Source organism: Podarcis vaucheri (genome assembly GCF_965113315.1).
Source record: "Podarcis vaucheri genome assembly, chromosome: 6".
Taxonomy (NCBI): domain Eukaryota; kingdom Metazoa; phylum Chordata; class Lepidosauria; order Squamata; family Lacertidae; genus Podarcis; species Podarcis vaucheri.
In genome coordinates this window covers 13,868,430-13,889,277 of record NC_138764.1, presented here as the reverse complement: position 1 = coordinate 13,889,277, position 20,848 = coordinate 13,868,430, and the positions used below count along the sequence as shown (strand labels likewise).

At 45.2% G+C, this 20,848-nt stretch overlaps 1 protein-coding gene across 3 annotated transcripts in view; it reads left to right on the top strand.

Annotated features, from left to right (window-relative positions):
- Window positions 1-20,848, top strand: part of HMCN1 (hemicentin 1) — a 316,075-nt gene that overhangs the window by 96,867 nt on the left and 198,360 nt on the right. For all 3 annotated transcript variants that reach the window (XR_014220481.1, XM_082225398.1, XM_082225397.1), the window contains exons 12-18: window positions 7,718-7,859; window positions 9,736-9,863; window positions 11,829-11,942; window positions 12,892-13,050; window positions 14,393-14,587; window positions 17,379-17,477; window positions 19,682-19,809. Coding sequence is in view for 2 of the 3 variants with exons in the window: in XM_082225398.1 (XP_082081524.1) it covers window positions 7,718-7,859; window positions 9,736-9,863; window positions 11,829-11,942; window positions 12,892-13,050; window positions 14,393-14,587; window positions 17,379-17,477; window positions 19,682-19,809 (965 nt within the window). In the remaining variant the exon portion in view is untranslated. The remainder of the gene's footprint in view (window positions 1-7,717; window positions 7,860-9,735; window positions 9,864-11,828; window positions 11,943-12,891; window positions 13,051-14,392; window positions 14,588-17,378; window positions 17,478-19,681; window positions 19,810-20,848) is intronic.

Below are 20,848 nucleotides of genomic sequence, written 5' to 3'. Positions count from 1 at the left end.
TTTCGCTCCATAGGACGCACCTGACCAAAAGACGCACCAAGTTTTTAGAGCAGGAAAATAAGAAGAAAAAATCCAACTCAAATGTTGTACTAAACTATTTAAAACAGCAAAGTGGGTGGCTCCTGTCCACTTTGCTGCTTTAAAGCGAGCCACAATATATAATGAAGAGAATGGAAAAAGGACAGACATTCCATTATAATGTAGCTGTTTTCATCATCACTGGGAAGTCAGTATTGGCAGCAGTCACAAAAATTAAAATTTGAGCATTTTACTGTTATTAATCAAGAATATTTATAGTCAGGGAGAGAAACCAGGGCTGTGCAAATGAGAAGTGCTTGGAGTATGGAGGAACAGCAAAGAGATCAAATGATTGCGCTCCAGTTCCTAAATCTCTGAAGTTTTCTCAAAACAGGCCTGGTTGTTTTGAAAGGAAGATTCAAAATGGAGTGACTGAGCAAAGAACAGAGGAGGAAAAGAGGGCAGATAAATAGCTTCCATTCAATACCAAGAGAACACAATGTTTTTGGTTTGGTATAGGTGGACTGTACTTGTAAGAATTTGTATAATGAATTATAGAGTTGGAGTGGAATATCAGAGCCTCTTTTCAGCAGTAAAGATTAGCTGCTAGAAACATGGTCCACACACAAACACACAGGATGTCTGGTTATAGTTGCAGTTACAGATAGGTAGCCGTGTTGGTCTGCCATAGTCAAAATAAAAAAAATTCCTTCCAGTAGCACCTTAAAGACCAACTAAGTTAGTTCTTGGTATGAGCTTTCGTGTGCATGCACACTTCTTCAGATACAGAGCAGTGTATCTGAAGAAGTGTGCATGCACACAAAAGCTCATACCAAGAACTAACTTAGTTGGTCTTTAAGGTGCTACTGGAAGGAATTTTTTTATTTTGGTTATAGTTGTTTAGTTTAAACTGTTACTGAGCCAGATGCCTGCTCGGTTTTAGCTGAGCTCACTAATACTGAATTGTGGAAATGCTTTGCATGTATTTATGACTATTTCTGCAAAACGGCTACCTGAAGAAATCCCCAAACTTAATATTTTTAAACTTCAAACGGAGCTCAGAATCCGGTTAGGCAATCCTTTGCAGTTGAATTAGGAGGCACTGAGAGAAAGCAATTTGCTGCTCCCCACCCCCCCTCCACCCCAGGATCACACAGCCTTCCCTCTGCTTGCAAACCTTGTCGGAGCTTCAGGGGGAATGCAAACGCTATAGGCAGAGCAGTGTGGCTCCCCCCCCCAAAGAGCACCCCAGGAGCGCAGGGCAAAGACGCACAGCCTTCCCTCTGCTTGCAAACCTTGTCGGGGCTTCAGGGGAAAGTAAAGGCTGTAGGCAGAGCAGTGTAGCTCCTCCCCCCTCCACCCCAGGATCACACAGCCTTCCCTCTGCTTGCAAACCTTGTCGGAGCTTCAGGGGGAATGCAAAAGCTATAGGCAGAGCAGCGTGGCTCCTCCCCCACCCCCAAAGAGCACCCCAGGAGCGCAGGGCAAAGACGCACAGCCTTCCCGCTGCTTGCAAACGTTGCCGGGGCTTCAGGGGAAAGCGGAGGCAGCCGGCAGAGCACCGTGGCTCCTCCCCCGATCCCCGAAGAGCAGCCCAGCAGCGTAGGGCAACAGCGATTTGGCTCCAGGGACCACACATTCGCTCCATAAGACGCACAGACATTTTCCCTTCCTTTTTAGGAGGAAAAAAGTGCGTCCAATGGTGCGAAAAATACGGTACATGCTTGGTTGGTACACTTATGAACATTACCATAAAGCTAAGAGCATAAAATTCCTATCACAGTTCTTTCTGTGGCACCGCTGCGGGGCTCAGGAGCCCAGTTATGTCATCCTTGCCTGCAGAGCTGGCAGCCTCTCGGCCTTTTTCAAACACCCTCCCTCCTGAAGTGTTCACTCAGCCCCCTCTTCTATCCCCTCTCCCTGGGAGTCCTCTGGGCAGCCGTAGCTTCTGTCCCAGTTTCTGAGCTGCCACTCTGCCCCACAGAGAGGTGCCTTCTCACATTGCCCCACAGGGGCCTGGGAAGCACTCCCTGGCCAGCCCCAGAGGCCCCATTCGCCTGGGGAGCCTATAGCCAGGGCTGCTGTAACAAACAGCTGTGCAGGCTCTTGGGAGGCAGAGACGAGAGAGGGAAGAAAAGAGGGACAGAGGCCGGGAAGAAGAAGAAGAAGAAGAAGAAGAAGAAGAAGAAGAAGAAGAAGAAGAAGAAGAAGAGGAGTAGTAGTAGTTTGGATTTGATATCCCACTTTATCACTACCTTAAGGAGTCTCAGAGGGACGCGGGTGGCGCTGTGGGTTAAACCACAGAGCCTAGGACTTGCCGATCAGAAGGTCGGCGGTTCGAATCCCCGTGATGGGGTGAGCTCCCGATGCTCGGTCCCTGCTCCTGCCAAGCTAGCAGTTCCAAAGCACATCAAAGTGCAAGTAGATAAATAGGTACCGCTCTGGCGGGAAGGTAAATGGCGTTTCCGTGCACTGCTCTGGTTCGTCAGAAGCAGCTTAGTCATGCTGGCCACATGACCCGGAAGCTGTACGCTGGCTCCCTCAGCCAATAAAGCAAGATGAGCGCCGCAACCCCAGATTCGGTCATGACTGGACCTAATGGTCAGGAGTCCCTTTACCTTTACCTAAGGAGTCTCAAAGCAGCTAACATTCTCCTTTCCCTTCCTCCCCCACAACAAACACTCTGTGAGATGAGTGGGGCTCTGAGACTTCAAAGAAGCGTGCCTGGCCCAAGGTCACCCAGCAGCATGTGGAGGAGCGGGGACACGAACCCGGTTCACCAGATTATGAGTCTATCGCTCTTAACCACACTGGCTCTCTCCTGCAGCACTCCTGACCATCATTCAAGGCACCCCAGGTTAAAAGCCACTGGTCTAGTGGGATCTGTAACCAAATGGATTTCTGTGCTGCATATGCAAAATCATAAAACCCCATTACTTCATGAAGGGTACATTTTGTCTGGTGATGACATGAAAAGTGTGCAAGTTACAGGAAACCAGGCAGAGGGCCTTCTCCGTAGTGGCACCCGCCCTCCGTAGTGGCACCCGCCCTGTGGAACGCCCTCCCACCAGATGTCAAAGAAATAAACAACTACCAAACTTTTAGAAGACATCTGAAGGCAGGCCTGTTTAGGGAAACTTTTAATGTTTGATGCATTACTGGATTTTAATATTTTGTTGGAAGCCCCCCAGAGTGGCTGGGGAAGCCCAGCCAGAAGGGCGGGGTATAAATAATAAATTATTATAATATTATTATTATAGTTGTAAGATAGGAAATTACAACAAATGATCTTAAATAGCGGGACAAAGAGCAGGAGGGGCACAGCAGCGAGGCTGACGCAGTGCAAACACGCTGGTGGAGCCAATTTGGTGTGGCTGCCGACTTTGCACCATACTGACCTTGCTGCCACATCCCTCCTCTCTTTATCCCAGTGCTGACTTCACCTTTAATGGAACTTACAGTGCAATGCTATGTATTCAGAAGCGAGTCCCACTGAGTTCGGTGAGATAAGCATACATAGGATTCCAACCCTTAGGGTGGTTAAGCATTATTAAACTGAACAGAAGTGTAACATGCAATTAGACCTCACTTGAACTCCTGACTGTAAATTCTGCTTTAACTGTACTGCGTCTGGAATCTTTCTAAATGTGTCTGCCTTGCTTCTGCTAACGAATGAAGCTTGAATATTGCAACAAAACACTTAAAACTGAGCTACAGAAAATCCAGTACATATTGATGAAGTATGATCCAAGGTAATATGTGCCAGACAACGTTTTCCCGTTGGAAAATGTACTGCATGTGTTTATGTAAATACCCGTTTTTCCTAGGAATTGGTTCAACAAGGTTCCATTCCAGGAACAAAGCAGAAATAAATAAGGAGGGAATGTATTGTATCTGCCTAATTCTCCCCTTTTGGATCTCCTTCAAGCAAGCGGTGGAATTTAAAAAACCACACGAATCAAAATGAAAATTCTGTGTTGATCTTCTTGTAATTCTTGTACTATATGCAATCCGAGTGCTAAATGTATCATGGATTTCAGTTTTAACCATCGGTTTTCAGGGAACAAAATGGATGATAAATAACTTTTACTAATCACATATCTCAAGGCCTCACAAGATATCAGAACCGTTAGTCTATGCCAAAGTTCTGCTCCACAACAATTTCATTTTTATCAGGGTAGACCTTATGTTCCAAATGGGTACATTCCATTCTCAAGTAGTACATAGAGTGTGCTTAACCTTCATCCAAAATTGGGGAAAAAATAACACTAACATTTTTTGGGAGGGTGTTTTATACCCCAACAAGATCTCAAATGTAATGGGGTGGTGGGTTTAGAATAATATAGATAATATTTGTGTCAGATGATATGTGCTTGATAATACCCAAGCACCCAGAGCCAGAAAACACTTATTCAGAGGAGGTAGAATTTGTGTAGAAAACATTTGCACCTGCATATTGAGTAAATGCCACAATTTATGTTCCTTTAATAAGCTATGGTTCCCCCCCCCCAATTACAAACAATTACAAACAACAAAAACTAACTTTTAGTCAACATTCTAGGGGGGGAAGGAACCCAACTTTGGGCAAATCCTTCCAAATGAGGCGTGCTCAGATGATACCAGAGGCAGGTGGCGCTGTGGTCTAAACCACTGAGCCTCTTGGGCTAGCCAATTAGGAGGTCAGCAGTTCGAATCCGCATGACAGGGTGAGCTCCCGTTGCTCTGTCCCAGCTCCTGCCAACCTAGCAGTTCAAAAGCACGCCAGTGCAAGTAGATAAATAGGTACCGCTGCGGCGGGAAGGCAAACGGCATTCCCATGCTCTCTGGTTTCTGCCACGGTGTCCCGTTGCACCAGAAGCAGTTTAGTCCTGCTGGCCACATTTCCTGGAAAGCTGTCTGTGGACAAACGCTGGCTCCCTCGGCCTGAAAGTGAGATGAGCGCCGCAACCCCATAGTCACCTTTAACTGGACTTAACCGTCCAGGGGTCCTTTACCTTTTCTGAAAGCAGGAACTACATGGCGCTTATCCTTGTGGGAAGCACTTTCTGTGAGGCAATAGCAATGGCCATTTGAGACTGTCGGTTTACCCTTTGAGAACTTTCAAATTACGACATGAGTGCTACTTCATGCAAACAGATCCCCACACCTTTCCTGTTTGCTTTTTGTTTCTGAGGTACTAAAAGCCCAAATGTCTTTTTTTAACTTTGGCAAGGCAAGTTTGCGTCAAGGGGGAAAGCACAGGGCAGCTATAACTTTGGTTCCACTATCTCCCTCTCCAGGATCATCAAGAACAAAATGGAGGCCATTTTTACTCTCTCTTTGTGTTTGTGTGTAAACCCCCCCCCCCAAATCAAAATATTTCGGGTGCAAGATTACCCCAGAGGCACGTTGGGCATTTGGGAAAAGGTGGCAATGTTGTTCGTGGAATGTGAGGCGTTTCCCACCCCTCATGAAGAAAGCAAACTTTCCATGAGAGAAAAACATCCCCATTGAGTCTTTGTCCTTGTTGTGTCACTGGCTACTGCTGGGACAGAAAACAAAGCTGGTAATTGCTGCCAGATGTCATCTTGCAGCATGCTTTGTTGACTTACCACGAGACAAACCCCTATAATGTGCAAAATGTGTTTCTTAATCCATTATTTCTGAGTACCTCCTTCACTACGTAATAGAACAACAGGGTATTGTCAGAAGTGGTGCCTTTCAGGCACAGTGTGTCCTCCCATTTGAGCCAATCTCAGTTTCCTAAAGTCAACAGAAGAGTAGATCTTCTTCAAACCTGCAAAGCTTTTAAAACATCCTCCAGTCTGTTTTGGCAACATTTAAAATGTTTAAAAAATAGCCCCGGCAGCTTTCCACATGGCAAAACAGCTCAAAACAGTTCTGCCACATACATGGAATATATAAACTCTCTGGATTTGATTCCAGTCCAACTTGATTAGTCTGTCAGTTATGTCTTTCCTCTCACCATTTGTAGAGCAATTTAAAACTGCTTTGTGCTTTACACAGCATGCAAATCACGTTTACTGTAGCTTTTTAAAAAAAACAACACATTTTGTTAATTTTCACAATTTTCACATAAAATTCCGATACACAGTAAATTTTCCTTTCATTTTATTGACTTCCCATCCCATTTTCCATGGTGATTTTTTTATTCTACCCCCTTGCTGCACTCTTTTATATAATAACCATAGTAAAATAATCTCCAATTCTTTCTGTTGCTCACAGTTCAAATCCTGCTCACGAATCGATCATATTATAACAATTTTCTAAATAGTGCAAAAAAGACTTCCATTCTTTCCTAAACATTGTTAAATTTGCTTATTTTAGCCATTAGCTTTGCTGATTCAGCATAGCCCATCACTTCGCTTATCAGTTCTTTGCTATTTTTATGATACACTGATCTTTCCTGCAGCAAGCACATAAAACTAGTCTATTAAAGCACCAGAAGCAAGCCTTTGCATTTATGCGCCAATGGTTTTGCAATATCGCCATGCCAATGTCCTTGTTTAGAAAGAAAAGATAACAATCTGCTGAAATGTGAAAAGAAATGGTGGAAAGCTGATACTATGAGGTCTTTATTGTATGTTCCCAATGGAAAAGCCATTTGGAATTTAGGAAGCAGAATTCTTCCCTAAAAACTTGTTTCTTTTGGCATTAGCGCCAACTAATTGTGGAGGGGACTCTCAGCTGAATCTCAAGTTGCAAAGAATAGCTCAAGAAACAAATCGCAATAATCCCATTGTGTTGTGTTTATGTGTTGGAGTTTTCAAGATGATGGTCTAGCAGATAATGCCAATGTTGCAACGCTAGAGGACATTTATACGTGTAAGAGCCCAGGCTCCACACCTGCAAATCATGCAGCACTGAAGGAATGGGTTTCCCAAACCGCAAAACTGACTGTGCAGGCAGTTTTTAAACTGCACCAAAATCCCCATTTCTCCTTAGCTAAAATGCATAAACTTTAGCCGTTGAGCAAATGCAAAACAAGAACACAGCTCTCTCCTTTATCAGTTTGACGGCAAGACTGGTCTTGACTTTACCAGTAGAACAGACACAGACATATCTTATGTCCTGACCACAAATGACGCAGAGACCCAAGTCTGGGACTAACGCCAGAGCATGTTCTCAGAAGTAGTGACCTCTTGCTCCAAGATAGGAGTAGGAACAGGAATATCCTTTTATGGTCAGAAGTACAGGAAGGAAGATCCTTCTATGGTTGAGAGTACCAGAGCAGGAACATATGTGATGTCAACCTGTGTACATACGCCAACGTGGTTGGGCTCCTAGGGGAGGAGTGAGAGGGTGCCTGGAGGATATATAAACTTCATGAAACCTGTCATTTCTTTGGACTTGCTGTAGACTTGATCACGCAAGTGCCTTCTGCTATCCGGAGAGCAGAATAAACTCTTTCTTTGAACCAACCTCGGTGTCATTTTGACTTCCTTCCTCCTGTCCCGGAGCAACGCAGACCCAATCGGACCCAACTGGGTGCTCTTTGATCAATAAGGAGAATTTATTGAGTTAGCTTGAATACTGATCTGACTCAGAGCTACTAATATGATAAAGCTATTCCTGGATTTGTACCACTTCAGAATGTTGATGAGGGGGGAGTCATGTAAAAGCTCCCTGTCTACAGATGTCCGGTAGTAAGATAATGTTTGAAAAGCCAGAATAATTTGTGTTTCATTTTATGTAACAGAACCACCCAAGGCTGTTGTCTCGCCCAAGAACCAGTCATTTACTGAAGGATCTGAGGTCTCCATTGGTTGTTCTGCAACTGGCTATCCAAAGCCAACCGTCGTGTGGACACACAACGATATGTTTCTCATGGGCTCCCACAGGTGTGTGCATATCTTTTTACCCATATCCTTGTCTTCAGAGGGTGTGTGTGTGTGTGTAGGGGAGTGGTCATGAAACATCCTTGACTGAAAATGTTGCGTTGTGAAATCTGATGAACGAAGGCCCTTGTTTGATCCTGCAGCCACCTTCTGAGGCCCTTATTTGTGTGCTTCCTCCCCAGGAGTTTCAGAGGTTGCCAACATGAGTTTAGGCTTTTTCAGAGGCAGCCCCCACTTACAGAATGCTCTCACATCTTGCAACATCTTTAATTTGAAGGGTGTTATTATGGCCTCTTTTACTGTTCAGTTGGGCTGTGTCTTTTTTAACGATTCGTTTATTATGACTACTTCTGTCATGTTGCATTTATGTGTTCTTTTCATGTTGCAAGCCACCTTGAGAGCATGGCTTAAACTGTGGAAAGGCATTGCATACAAATAAAATTATGTAGTTAGTGAGGTGGGATCTGTAAGTCCTGGCTTTTATCTGTATACCGTAGCTGTATTTTTAGGTTTATTTTATTGGGCATTCTTAATCATTCTTAAAGTGGCATTGGTTCACTCTGTGAGCAATTAACAAATATAACAAATAAATAAATTCCCCTATTTCAGATAATGCTGGCTTGTCAAAAAGCACTGAATTACAGGAAGGGTGCTACCTGAATTCCATGAAGGGTTATACCAGGGGTAGGCAACCTAAGACCCATGGGCCACAAGCAGCCCACGGGGGTCATTTAACTGGCCCACAAGCCGCCCCCGAATCGAGCCGCCCACTCAGTGAGTCCCAACGCACTGCGCTAAAGCAGCGCAGCATGGGGACTCACTTCCGCTGTGCCGGAAATTGCGTCTGCGCAGACACCGGAAATCGCCTCTGTTCAGAAGCAGACGCCGGAAATTGTGGGTGCGCATGTGATCCAGCCCACAGAGTGATCTTTGCTGGAGTGAACTGGCCCAGGCGAGGTAAACCTTGCCGACCGGTGGGTTATACTGATCACCTCTCTCTCCTTGCATACTAGTGTTCCACTGGCACAAATAGAGAGTACTATGGGGATTTTCTGGGAGGGACACGGGTGGCGCTGTGGGTTAAACCACAGAGCCTAGGACTTGCCGATCAGAAGGTCGGCAGTTTGAATCCCCGCGACGGGGTGAACTCCCGTTGCTCGGTCCCTGCTCCTGCCAACCTAGCAGTTTGAAAGCTTGTCAAAGTGCAAGTAGATAAATAGGTACCACTCCGGCAGGAAGGTAAACGGCATTTCCGTGTGCTGCTCTGGTTCGCCAGAAGCGGCTTAGTCATGCTGGCCACGTGACTCGGAAGCTGTACGCCGGCTCCCTCGGCCAATAAAGCCAGATGAGCGCTGCAACCCCAGAGTCGGTCATGACTAGACCTAATGGTCAGGGGTCCCTTTACCTTTATGGGGATTTTCCAGAGACAGGGAAGCAGTTTAAATTATCCCCATGTTAATAGAAGTGTTATTATTTTTCTTTTTGTCTGTGCAGTAAGCTACCAGGTGATAGAGTGCTGTTGAAATCGGTCCTTTTCTGGCGTTTTCTGAGGCCTGGGCAAAAAGGATACAAGAGACAGATTCAGAGGCTCCTTGTGGAGTCAATGTCTTCTTTTGTTAGCTGTGAAATGATGGTGGTGGTAGTTAACTAAATAGCAAATACGCTTAGCTTCCCCTCCAGAATGTTTTTATATTTTCTGAAGTGGCCTATTATAAAAGTAATCATATTTAGAATGAGAATGTGGGGGGCACATGTTCTTTAACCATAGAACATCTGTGGAAGTCCTCTCTTTCCAAGAGGCCCCGATGTTTTAACTTTCGTAATATCACCGTTGTCATAGTCACTTCCAGTTTCTGTGGATGCTTTTTTCCTCCCGCAGGTATAGGTTAAATCCTGAAGGCACCTTAACTATAAAAAAGGCAGTCCAGAAAGATGCAGGATTATATGGCTGTTTGGCTAGTAATGCTGCTGGAACAGCCAAGGAGACGTCTATCCTCACTTACATTGGCAAGTATCATAAGAAACAAAATGTAGCTGGCTGCTTTCTGTGGGAATGTTGAGGGGGGCAGGAGAGGATATATTGTTTATTAATATCCTTCCTAACTTGCGCTGGCAAGTTTCTTCACTTAGCAGAGTACATTCCCCTTCTTACGCAGCAGAAAGCTGCTTGCAAACTCGTGTTAGTTTCTTATGACAATAAGCAATTCAATCTGGTGTGTCCAGATTGAGATATATTCTAATACAGTGGTACCTCGGGTTAAGTACTTAATTCGTTCCGGAGGTCCGTTCTTAACCTGAAACTGTTCTTAACCTGAAGCACTACTTTAGCTAATGGGGCCTCCTGCTGCTGCCACACTGCCGGAGCCCGATTTCTGTTCTTATCCTGAAGCAAAGTTCTTAACCTGAAGCATTATTTCTGGGTTAGTGGAGTGTGTAACCTGAAGCGTATGTAACCTGAAGCGCATGTGACCTGAGGTACCACTGTATTCCTGATAAGACCCCTTTTGAATCCCTCCTAAAAGAAGAAAGACTCCACAGTCTTTATTCATAAGTAACAAAAAGTAGTTTTATGTATGATCAGGCAGAACACAGTGTGATGCCTGAACTTTAGACTTAAAGTTACAAACATGTACAAACGGGTTTACCCTGTTTGGGAGATGACCTGGGGAACTGCTGTACAGCCAGCAGTACAGACCAGGTGATGCAGGAAGCAGGCAGGACGAACAGAAAGGTCGAAAGGGAGGGAGGGAGGGAGAGAGAGAGAGAGAGAGAGAGAGAGAGACAGCGTGACTTGGCCTTTTACCAGGTCTGGAAAGGTCACGCCCACCCACTAGTCACATGCAAGGAAGGTTGCTCCAGGCCAGGAGGAACAGGAAGTTCCGACTGGCTGGACCAAACATTCCCTTGCATGTTCACTCTAGCAAAACAAGGAATGTTGTACTTGACTGCTCTCGGTGGGTTCCATCCCACATTTTCTTTAATAGTTGCTAATCACAATTAATTAGAAAGTTGAAAGTGTGTGAATGTTGAAGATAGGTTTGTGAATAATTGAACATAAAAATAAGCCTATATTGAGTCAGACTACCAGTCTCCTATTGTTCATTTATATATAATATTATAATTAGCACTCTCCTATTGTTCATTTTAAGGGATGCGGGTGGCGCTGTGGGTTAAACCACAGAGCCTAGGACTTGCCGATCAGAAGGTCGGCGGTTCGAATCCCCGTGACAGGGTGAGCTCCCATTGCTCGGTCCCTGCTCCTGCCAACCTAGCAGTTCGAAAGCATGTCAAAATGCAAGTAGATAAATAGGTACCGCTCCAGCAGGAAGGTAAACGGCGTTTCCGTGCACTGCTCTGGTTCACCAGAAGCGGCTTAGTCATGCTGGCCACATGACTCGGAAGCTGTACGCCGGCTCCCTCGGCCAATAAAGCGAGATGAGCACCGCAACCCCAGAGTCGGTCACGACTGGACCTAATGGTCAGGGGTCCTTTTACCTTTACCTTTATTGTTCATTTTGAGTGCCGATGTCTCTTCAAGACTGAGGTCTTTCCCAGTTTGGTTACCTGAGAACTCTTTTAAACAACTAGAGATACCATGGGTCAGAACTGCAACCTCCTGTATTGTTTACTGAGCCATTGCTCCTGGCCATTCATTCCTTTGTGAACACACGCATATAAGAATCCATTAAACATTTTGGATTCAGGTTAGATTCTACTGCCAAATAAGTGGAATGTGTGGACAAGAAAGAAAAAGAAAAAAGGCAACTTCATCCAGTGTATAATTATTATGAAATAGTTTAGTATCATATTTGAGACAGTTGACCCTCCCTCAGTTTCATATATTGTCTAGACATTATAACAACTACATTTTGGAATAGTATTGCTAAGAATCAGGATATACCTTGCCCAGTTTGCCAAAGAAGTTGACAAATAGTTTCATATTTTAGTGTCTCTCGTCTTGTTCCCTTGCAGAAGTTCCTAAACTGACGGTAGTCCAAAGTGAACTGCTAATTGCTCTTGGAGACACCACTGTAATGGAATGCAAAAGTACAGGAGTCCCACCTCCACAGGTTAAATGGTTTAAAGGTACTTCTCCCAAACTGATCTTGTTTGGCCTAGCTTCTTTAAAATAAGTATATCTGAAGGAGCATCTCCACCCCCATCACCCAGCCCAGACACTGAGGTCCGGCTCCAAGGGCCTTCTGGCGGGTCCCTCACTTCGAGAAGTGAGGTTACAGGGAACCAGGCAGAGGGCCTTCTCGGTAGTGGCGCCCACCCTGTGGAACGCCCTCACATCAGATGTCAAGCAAATAAACAACTATCTGACTTGCAGAAGACATCTGAAGGCAGCCTGATTTAGGGAAGTTTTTAATGTTTGATGTTTTATCGTGTTTTTAAAATTCTGTTGGGAGCCGCCCAGGGTGGCTGGGTAAACCCAGCCAGATGGGTGAGGTATAAATAATGAATAATAAATTCTTCTTCTTCTTCTTCTTCTTCTTCTTCTTCTTCTTCTTCTTCTTCTTCCTCCTCCTCTTCCTCTTCCTCTTCCTCTTCTTGAGTTAGGGTATTTCTGTACTTTCGCCAACCTTGTGATATTCTTATATACAGTTTTGTTATCTGATTGTGCAGCTAATTTTCCCCATGAGGTAAAACTGTAGCACTTAAGGACAGCTTGAAATGGATATCACAGACTTGCTAACATGGATAGGCCATCTTACAGTGAATGAAGTGTGTCATGAATTGAGGGCGAGAAGCGAATCTAATGAAATTGCCACTCAGCTGCTTATGGGGACAGACCCAAATTCAAAAGTTGTAAATGTTGTAGTTAACGTTAGAAAACTACAGTTGCATCAAATAGTACTTCAGTGGTACACAACTCCTTGTTCTGTTCTATGTTCTCACCATTATATTCATCTGGATGCTTGTAGTGGAGCAGTGACATTTTGCTGTTTCAAAAAGAAATGAAAAAGCTGTTTTGACTAAACAAGTCTAGGTTTCTAACTTCCTGCTCTTGTTCCTTTTTGCCTGGATGTAGGCGATTTAGAGTTGAGGGCATCCGACTTTCTTATTATTGACTTCCACCAGGGAGTCCTGAAGATTCAGGAAACGCAGGACTTGGATGCTGGAGACTATATGTGTGTCGCAACCAATATTGCAGGAAGCGCATCTGGCAAGATAACCCTGGATGTTGGCTGTAAGCATATTGGCTTCAGAACAGACACATGCAAACTGTGCAAGATGATCTAAAATAAACTCATGCATATTGTTGATTAGTATCATTCACATTGTTTGACGCCTAATGAGATATGTGTGCGAATGGAATGGGGTTTCCTAATCTTGGGTGGGTGGTGGCTTCTAGTTTCTAAGTTTATTAGTATGACATACTATCATTTATACCAAGAGCGTGGGACATTTATGGCTCCACAGGACAGATCCTAATCAGGAGCAGCTTTGTGGTCCAAATTTGACCGGTGGTTGGGGCAATTCAGCTGCTAGTTGCCCGCCATCGCAATCACATCAGGTGCAATTTCATGCGGTACTTCAAGCATGCAAAAAGTACCGTATTTTTCGCTCTATAGGACACACTTTTTCCCCTCCAAAAATGAAGGGGAAATGTGTGTGCGTCCTATGGAGCGAATGCAGGCTCCTTGGCTTCAGCGATAGCAACGCAAACTTCCGAAGCGCAGAGGGAGAGCTCCCCCCGCGCTCTGGAGGCTTTGCGTTGCTTGCGCTGAAGCCGCCTGAAGCCCCTGGAGTGCAGGGAACTCCCGCTGCGCTCCGGGGGCTTCAGGCAGCTATCCGCAAGCCTTCGGACTGCAGCAGGAGCTCCTGCCGCACTCCGAAGGCTTGCGGATGGCCGCCTGAAGCCTGAAGCCCCGGGAGCGCAACGCGAACGCCCACTGCGCTCTGGGGGCTTCAGGCAGCTATCCGCAAGCCTTCAGAGCGCAGCAGGAGTTCCCGCTGCGCTCCAAAGGCTTGTGGATAGCCGTCTGAAGCCTGGAGAGTGAGGGGGTCGGTGCACACCGATCACTCTTGCTCTCCAGGCTTTGCTTCGCTGGAGAGGCGCTGCACAGTTTTCCCTCTCTGCGCAGCGCCCCTTCAGCGAAGCGGGAGGAGAAATGGAAGGGGCTCCGTTTCTCGGGGCGCTGAGCAGAGAGGGGGAGAATTCCCCCCCCCCCCCGTTCTCCTATGGTCCGGTGCGTCCTATGGTCCGGTGCGTCCTATAGAGCGAAAAATACGGTACTTTAGTCAAAATGCTTCTCTGTTGACCCTGCTAACCTATAGGGGGATTTGACCCGAGAGCTAGTCAGGACTATCCAACAAGTTCATGACCAAGCATGGTTTTGAATCAGGGTCTTTCCTGTCCAGTAACATCTCATTCATAGGATCCCACTGAATGGCCCAGCTGTCGCATGTTACGAGATATCAAAGTGGAGTGCTTGGGTCACTCAGCTGTCATTTCAAAATAAATATCGAAGCTATATGACCGTTACTGATTCTCTGGTGTTTATTTCCCTTTATATCCCCCTTCACAGCTCCCCCAGTTTTCACACAGGAGCCCAGTGATGAATCTGTGGATATTGGCTCAAATGTGACATTGGCTTGCTATGTTCATGGCTACCCGGAACCAAAGGTGAAGTGGCAAAGACTGGACGGCGCACCGCTATTCTCAAGGCATCTTGCAGTTAGTTCCATCAGTCAACTCAGAACAGGCGGACTTTCTTTTAACAGTAGGTAGACACATACCTGTATATACATATACCTGTGTGTGTAAAAGGCAAAGAAAAAAAAATAATGCGTAATACGTAAATTGTTATTTAAGGTAGAGTGCTTCCACACAGCAGTTTATGGTGGGCTTGGTCACAGTGTCAGCGCGATATTGTCCTCATCAAGAATGCCACCTCATATTATTTTTCCATGTACAGTGGTACCTCTGGTTACATACTTAATTCGTTCCGGAGGTCCATTCTTAACCTGAAACTGTTCTTAACCTGAAGCACCACTTTAGCTAATGGGGCCTCCCGCTGCTGCTGTGCCGCCGCCGCACGATTTCTGTTCTCATCCTGAGGTAAAGTTCTTAACCTGAGGTACTATTTCTGGGTTAGCGGAGTCTGTAACCTGAAGTGTATGTAACTTGAAGCGTACGTAACCCGAGGTACCACTGTAATCTGGATTCACAATTTCCGTGGGAAACCCAATAAGTAACACAATAAAACTCAGAAACATTGCATTGGATTAAATTCAGAAATGAATATGGGTTAGCATATTCACCATGAAGTTGTTACAGCAAGTGCCACATTACTGTGGGCTTTAACTACCGTATTTTTCTGTGTATAAGATGACCCCTATTTTGGGGGACTCCAAATTAAGGAAATAGGGGGAGATTGCCCAGAGTTGTTAAGCTTTTTGGGGGGTGGGGTTGCCCACAGTTTTTGAGTTTCTTTGGGGGGGGGAATTGTCAACAATCGCTCACACACCTGACCGCCACTGCCAATCGCATGCCTCACCAAAGTCATCGACCGTCTGCCCGCTCGCCACAAGCAGCTGCCAGTCACAAGCCCGATAGATTCAGTACCAGCCAAACACCAGCAGACCTTGCCGCAGCCACCAATCACGTACCCAATCGCTGCTGACAATCTTCTGCTTGTGGCTGCCACCAATCGCCCGTCCCCCCTCTGCACTATACGTGTATAAGATGAACCCCAATTTTTAACATTTACTCATAATAAAAAAAACCTCGTCTTATACATGGAAAAATACGGTAGTTGCTGTTTGAAGGGACTGAGTAGAATTTGGGTGGGTGGATGCAATCCCCTCGTTTCCCCACTGGGACTAATTCGATTGGCACTTGGAGGAGTGGCTGTCAGGGACTGGACTGAAGAGGAATTGTGGAGACTGCCCCCCTCCTCCAGAGCCAGTGTGGTGTAGTGGTTAAGAGCAGTGGACTCATAATCTGGTGAACCGGGTTCACTTCCCTGCTCCTCCACTTGCAGCTGCTGGGTGACCTTGGGCCAGTCACACTTCTTAGAAGTCTCTCAGCCCCACTCACCTCACAGAGTGTTTGTTGTGGGGGAGGAAGGGAAAGGTGAATGTTAGCCGCTTTGAGACTCCTTAGGGTAGTGATAAGGCGGGATATCAAATCCAAACTCCTCTTCTTCTTCTGCACTTCCCATAGAAGAGGGAAACAGTATAGATTTAGAACAGTGGTTTGCAGAATGTCATAGTTCAGAGGCCGCAGAGTGCAGAAGCTGGGAAATATTGGGAGGGGAGCAGGAGGAAGAAGACGCACCACCAAGGGAGAGACACCTGACTCTCTTTGGAAACCTTACCAGACCCCCCCTCCAGGACCAGGCGTGCATTGAGAGTAGTTGAACAGAAAGTTCAGAGGCAGAAAGCACAGATCAGCCGGCGCAAGGCTGTCATAGAATAGGAAGGACGGAGGGGATGGGACTTTCCTTGAAGCAACGCCATTATCTAAGAGAGACCGCATTCCTTACTCGCTCTGTGAATATTGAATAAACTACTTGGTAAGAACTCTTCTTGTTTATCTGCTTCTTGGCATCCCACCGTGGGAGGTATAGGGTTCCCTGAAGCCTGACAGTGGCTGGGATTCACTGCTTGTGGAGCATTGAGTCTGGGCAGGTGAGGAAGTGAGGGAGAAAAAACTATAGACATAATGCGGCATTATTGGGTGAAGGGCACCCTCCAGGATCTGCTAGTGCTTTGTGCGTTTTTTGGGGGGTGACTTGGGGGGTGTCCTTTAGGCCTGACATGCACATATTGGGTGAACAGTAGATAGTGGGGTCTCAATGCATGTGATGGGTTTATACCCAAGGCTCACCTAACAAGGAGGGAGTCGTTTCTTCTTTCCCCCTTTTCTGGAGACACACAGACTGCCCAGGGGACTGGAGGGATGGTTCCTTAACCAGAGTTAGAAAAATAATAATCCTCAGTTGTCTGTACTCTTGAATTTGGTTGCTTTGGTTCAGGGGTTGGCAACCTAAGGCCCAGGGGCCAGATCTGGCCCAATCGCCTTCTAAATCCGGCCCACGGACGGTCTGGGAATCAGCGTGTTTTTACATGAGTAGAACGTGTCCTTTTATTTAAAATGCATTTCTGGGTTATTTGTGGGGCCTGCCTGGTGTTTTTACATGAGTAGAATGTGTGCTTTTATTTAAAATGCATCTCTGGGTTATTTGTGGGGCATAGGAATTCGTTCATTTTTCCCCCTTCAACATATAGTCCTGCCCACCACATGGTCTAAGGGACAGCCTACAGCTAAAAAAGGTTGCTGTCTCCTGTTTGGTTAGAGTTCCACCATCCTGTTACATTTTTAATAAATATAACCTTTATCCCAAAGTTTGGTCTCCTAAGTCTATATTGTGGATGTAGAGAAAATACAATACTTATGATACATTTGAACTTACTTATGTTTGTATATGACTGCATTGGGTTTTTCCTGGAAAGTGAAGTGCTAATTCTGTTTTTTTTTGTTTTTTTAAACCTTTCATATAATTCTAGATTTGTGGGTCAGTGATGAGGGGACCTACATCTGTGAAGCTGAAAACCAGTTCGGGATGATTGTCTCACGGCCAGCTACACTTACTGTCACCGGACTTGGTAATTAACTGAAAATAGGGGATTTGTTATGGTTGGTTTACCTGACTTCAATCCAACTCTCTTACTGTATCCAAAACAGAATAATATTTTTCTCCTAGGCCTTCTACATATTGGCTAGGTTTGCATGCAATGCTAAGCTTTGGTTAACATAAGCCGTGGTTTAAATACCAGTCACCAATCATAGCTTGGAAGTGTGGTTTGTTTGTATGTAACAAGCCACGGTGCAGCCCCACTGGGCTGTGTTCAGACTATCAAGTAAACAATGGTTTAATAAACTGTGGTTTAACATTACATGCAAACCAGGCCATTGTGGGTTGAATGATGGCTCTGAAACAGCGCACATGCTACAATCCACATTTGTGTTAAATCCATATCAGATTTTACTTCTTAGTGATGAGTCGTTGGGAGAGCAGAGCAAAAATAGTGTCCTGTCTAGATTTCTCTCCGGTCATCTCTCTAATGTTGAGGCACTTAACCAGAAAATTCCTGCAAGTGTTGTTGTTTTTTAAAAAACACACACTTAGATTCAAGTATAGCTTAAATAAAATATCGAGATTAAACAAATACTATATCAAAAAGGTTAGTCCAATTCATAAATTGAATAACATAGTGCTAAGTAATTACTCAGTCTGTTTGCGGGAAAGTTTGGTACAGATGTAGTTGAGCAATCCTTTTCATTCATAATAAATACACACACACACACACACAGTGGTACCTTGGTTCCCAAACTTAATCCGCTCCAGAAGTCCGTTCCAAAACCAAAGCGTTCCAAAACCAAGGTGCATTTTCCCATAGAGAGTAATGCAGAGCGGATTGATACATTCCAGACTATTAAAAACAACCTCTAAAACAGCAATTTAACATGAATTTTACTATCTAACAAAACCATTTATCCATAAAATGAAAGCAATAATCAATGTACTGTCCTATAAAATAAAAAAGACAGTATTGTCCTAATAAAAATTTTATAAAAAAAAAAAAAAGACAGTATTGTAGATGATTAAAATTAAAAAAAATTCTTACCTGCATTGATGATAGTCATTGTTTGGATGGGGGGCTTTTATCCATTTCCACAGTCAGACAATCAGTCAATCAATCAATCAATCAATCAATCAATCAATCAGTAGCTGAACTGGGTTCCAGACACAAAAAGAAGTCACAAAAACGAAGTCACAAATCAGAGTCGCATAAAAGGAAGAGCAAACCACAGTCACAAAAATGAAAAAGCCAGACAAAAAAACACACAAAAATAGCAAAAACAAAAGCACCAAATATCACCTCAGAACACTGCAATTGGAAACAGAAGGCTTCAATTACGATGAGGGGGACGGGACACGCAAATTAGCAGTACAACAGTACAAACGGAAGGCGGGAAGGTTTAATTACAATGGAGGGATGCAAATTAGCAGCGCAACAGTAGACATAGAAGCTCAGGAGCACATTCGGCTTCTGAAGCAAAGTTCGCAAACCAGAACACTGACTTCTGGGTTTGCCGTGTTCAATTTCCAAGTTGTTCAGGAACTGAACTGTTCAAAAACACACGCGCACACACACGTGTGTGTGTGTACTATTTATGCCCTACCTCAGGGGTCTACAACTGCATGTGGCTCTTTTACACCTTTGCCGCGGCTCCGGGGCGGATACTAGCGAGGGGAGGAGGCACATTGTGCGCCCTGACACTCCCCACTGTGGCGGGCGCTGTACTGGCTGTGATGTCACATGGGGGCGGTGCGTGCGTTAGTCACGCACCGTCCTGACGTCACCTTCCCGCCCGCTGTCAGATCGGAGGGCAGCGGCGTGCATGCTTTAAATGTCGCAATGGTTTTGCGGCTCCCAGTTTTTTTTTCCTTTGGAAACGGGTCCAAGTGGCTCTTTTTGTCTTAAAGGTTGCAGACCCCTGCCCTACCTACTAACTGAGGATCGTGAGGCGTCTTACAATATGGAATAAAAATGAAAGATACTACAACACATTACTGCCAACCTTATCTTGGAATTCGTTATTCCAATATATTACGAACATAATAATAAAAGTTTCAAGTTGTTTGTGATCCAGAATAGTTCTTCTTAAAATTAACCAATTTTGAGATAAGCGCTATAGACCAGGATTCTTCTTAAAACACTGTTGGGATTCCTGCCCCGTCTGCAGCAGAGCATTTCATGGGAATGTGCACAATTATTGTTTCTTTTTTAAATCTTTGGTACAGTTGCACCTCTAATTGGAATGAGCCCAGCGGCAGCTAATGTTATCGAAGGCCAGCAGCTTACTCTGTCATGTGTGCTGTTGGCAGGCAACCCTATACCAGAGCGAAAGTGGATTAAAAATAGTATGGCGGTAAGAGCTTCTTTTATTACTAGTTGTTTGCTTACGGGGGCAGAGGGACCATCTCAAAAGGCATAAAATTATAGGAGATTGCGAACTACGGCAACTTCACTTCTGCAGCCAGCTAGGAAAGTCGCTGGAAGAGTTCAGATGATTTGCATCATGGTTTAACAGATGGTTAACAGCTTTGAAACAAACCAGGATATTAGGCCAAAGTCGTTCCAAGATCCATTTAACCATTCTTTCCCAGTTCAGAGGAAATGGAAAACTATAGTTCATGGAAGACTTCCTGGCTTGTTTGCTGACTCACACAAAGGGAAAATTGAAGGAACCTGCATGCACAACCAAAAAGTCTCTTCATATTGTTACATGCCACCCCAGTCTGTGAGCGGTGCGAGATTGCAAGGGTTCCATGTGTTTGTGTTTCCTTTTGGGAATGAGTCACAGCGGAGACTGTGATGTCCTTATTAACATATTTTTCGCTCTATAGGACGTACTTTTCCCCCTCCAAAAATTAAGGGGAAATGTGTGTGCGTCCTATGGAGCGAATGCAGGCTCCTTGGCTTCAGCGATAGCAACGCGAAGCCCCCGAAGCGCAGAGGGAGCGCTCCCTCCACGCTCCGGAGGCTTCGCGTTGCTTTCGCTGAAGCCTGGAGAGCGAGAGGGGTCAGTGCGCACCAACCCCTCTCACTCTCCAGGCTTCAGGGATAGCTGCCTGAAGCCTTCGGAGCGCAGCGCGAGTTTCTACTGCGCTCCACAGGCTTCAGGTTCCTTTCACTGAAGTCGGGAGATCAAGACTCTCCTGGCTTCAGCAGAGAGGGAGAGCTGCGCAGCGCCCCTTCAGCCAAGCGGGAGGAGAAATGGAAGGGGCTCCGTTTCTCCTGCCGCTTCGCTGAAGGGGTGCTGAGCAGAGAGGGGGGAGAGTTTTTTCTTTCTTGTTCTCCCTCTCTAAAACAAGGTGTGTCCTATGGTCCGGTGTGTCCTATAAAGTGAAAAATACGGCATATATGGTTTATTTACACAACATTTATACAATGTTATATATATATGT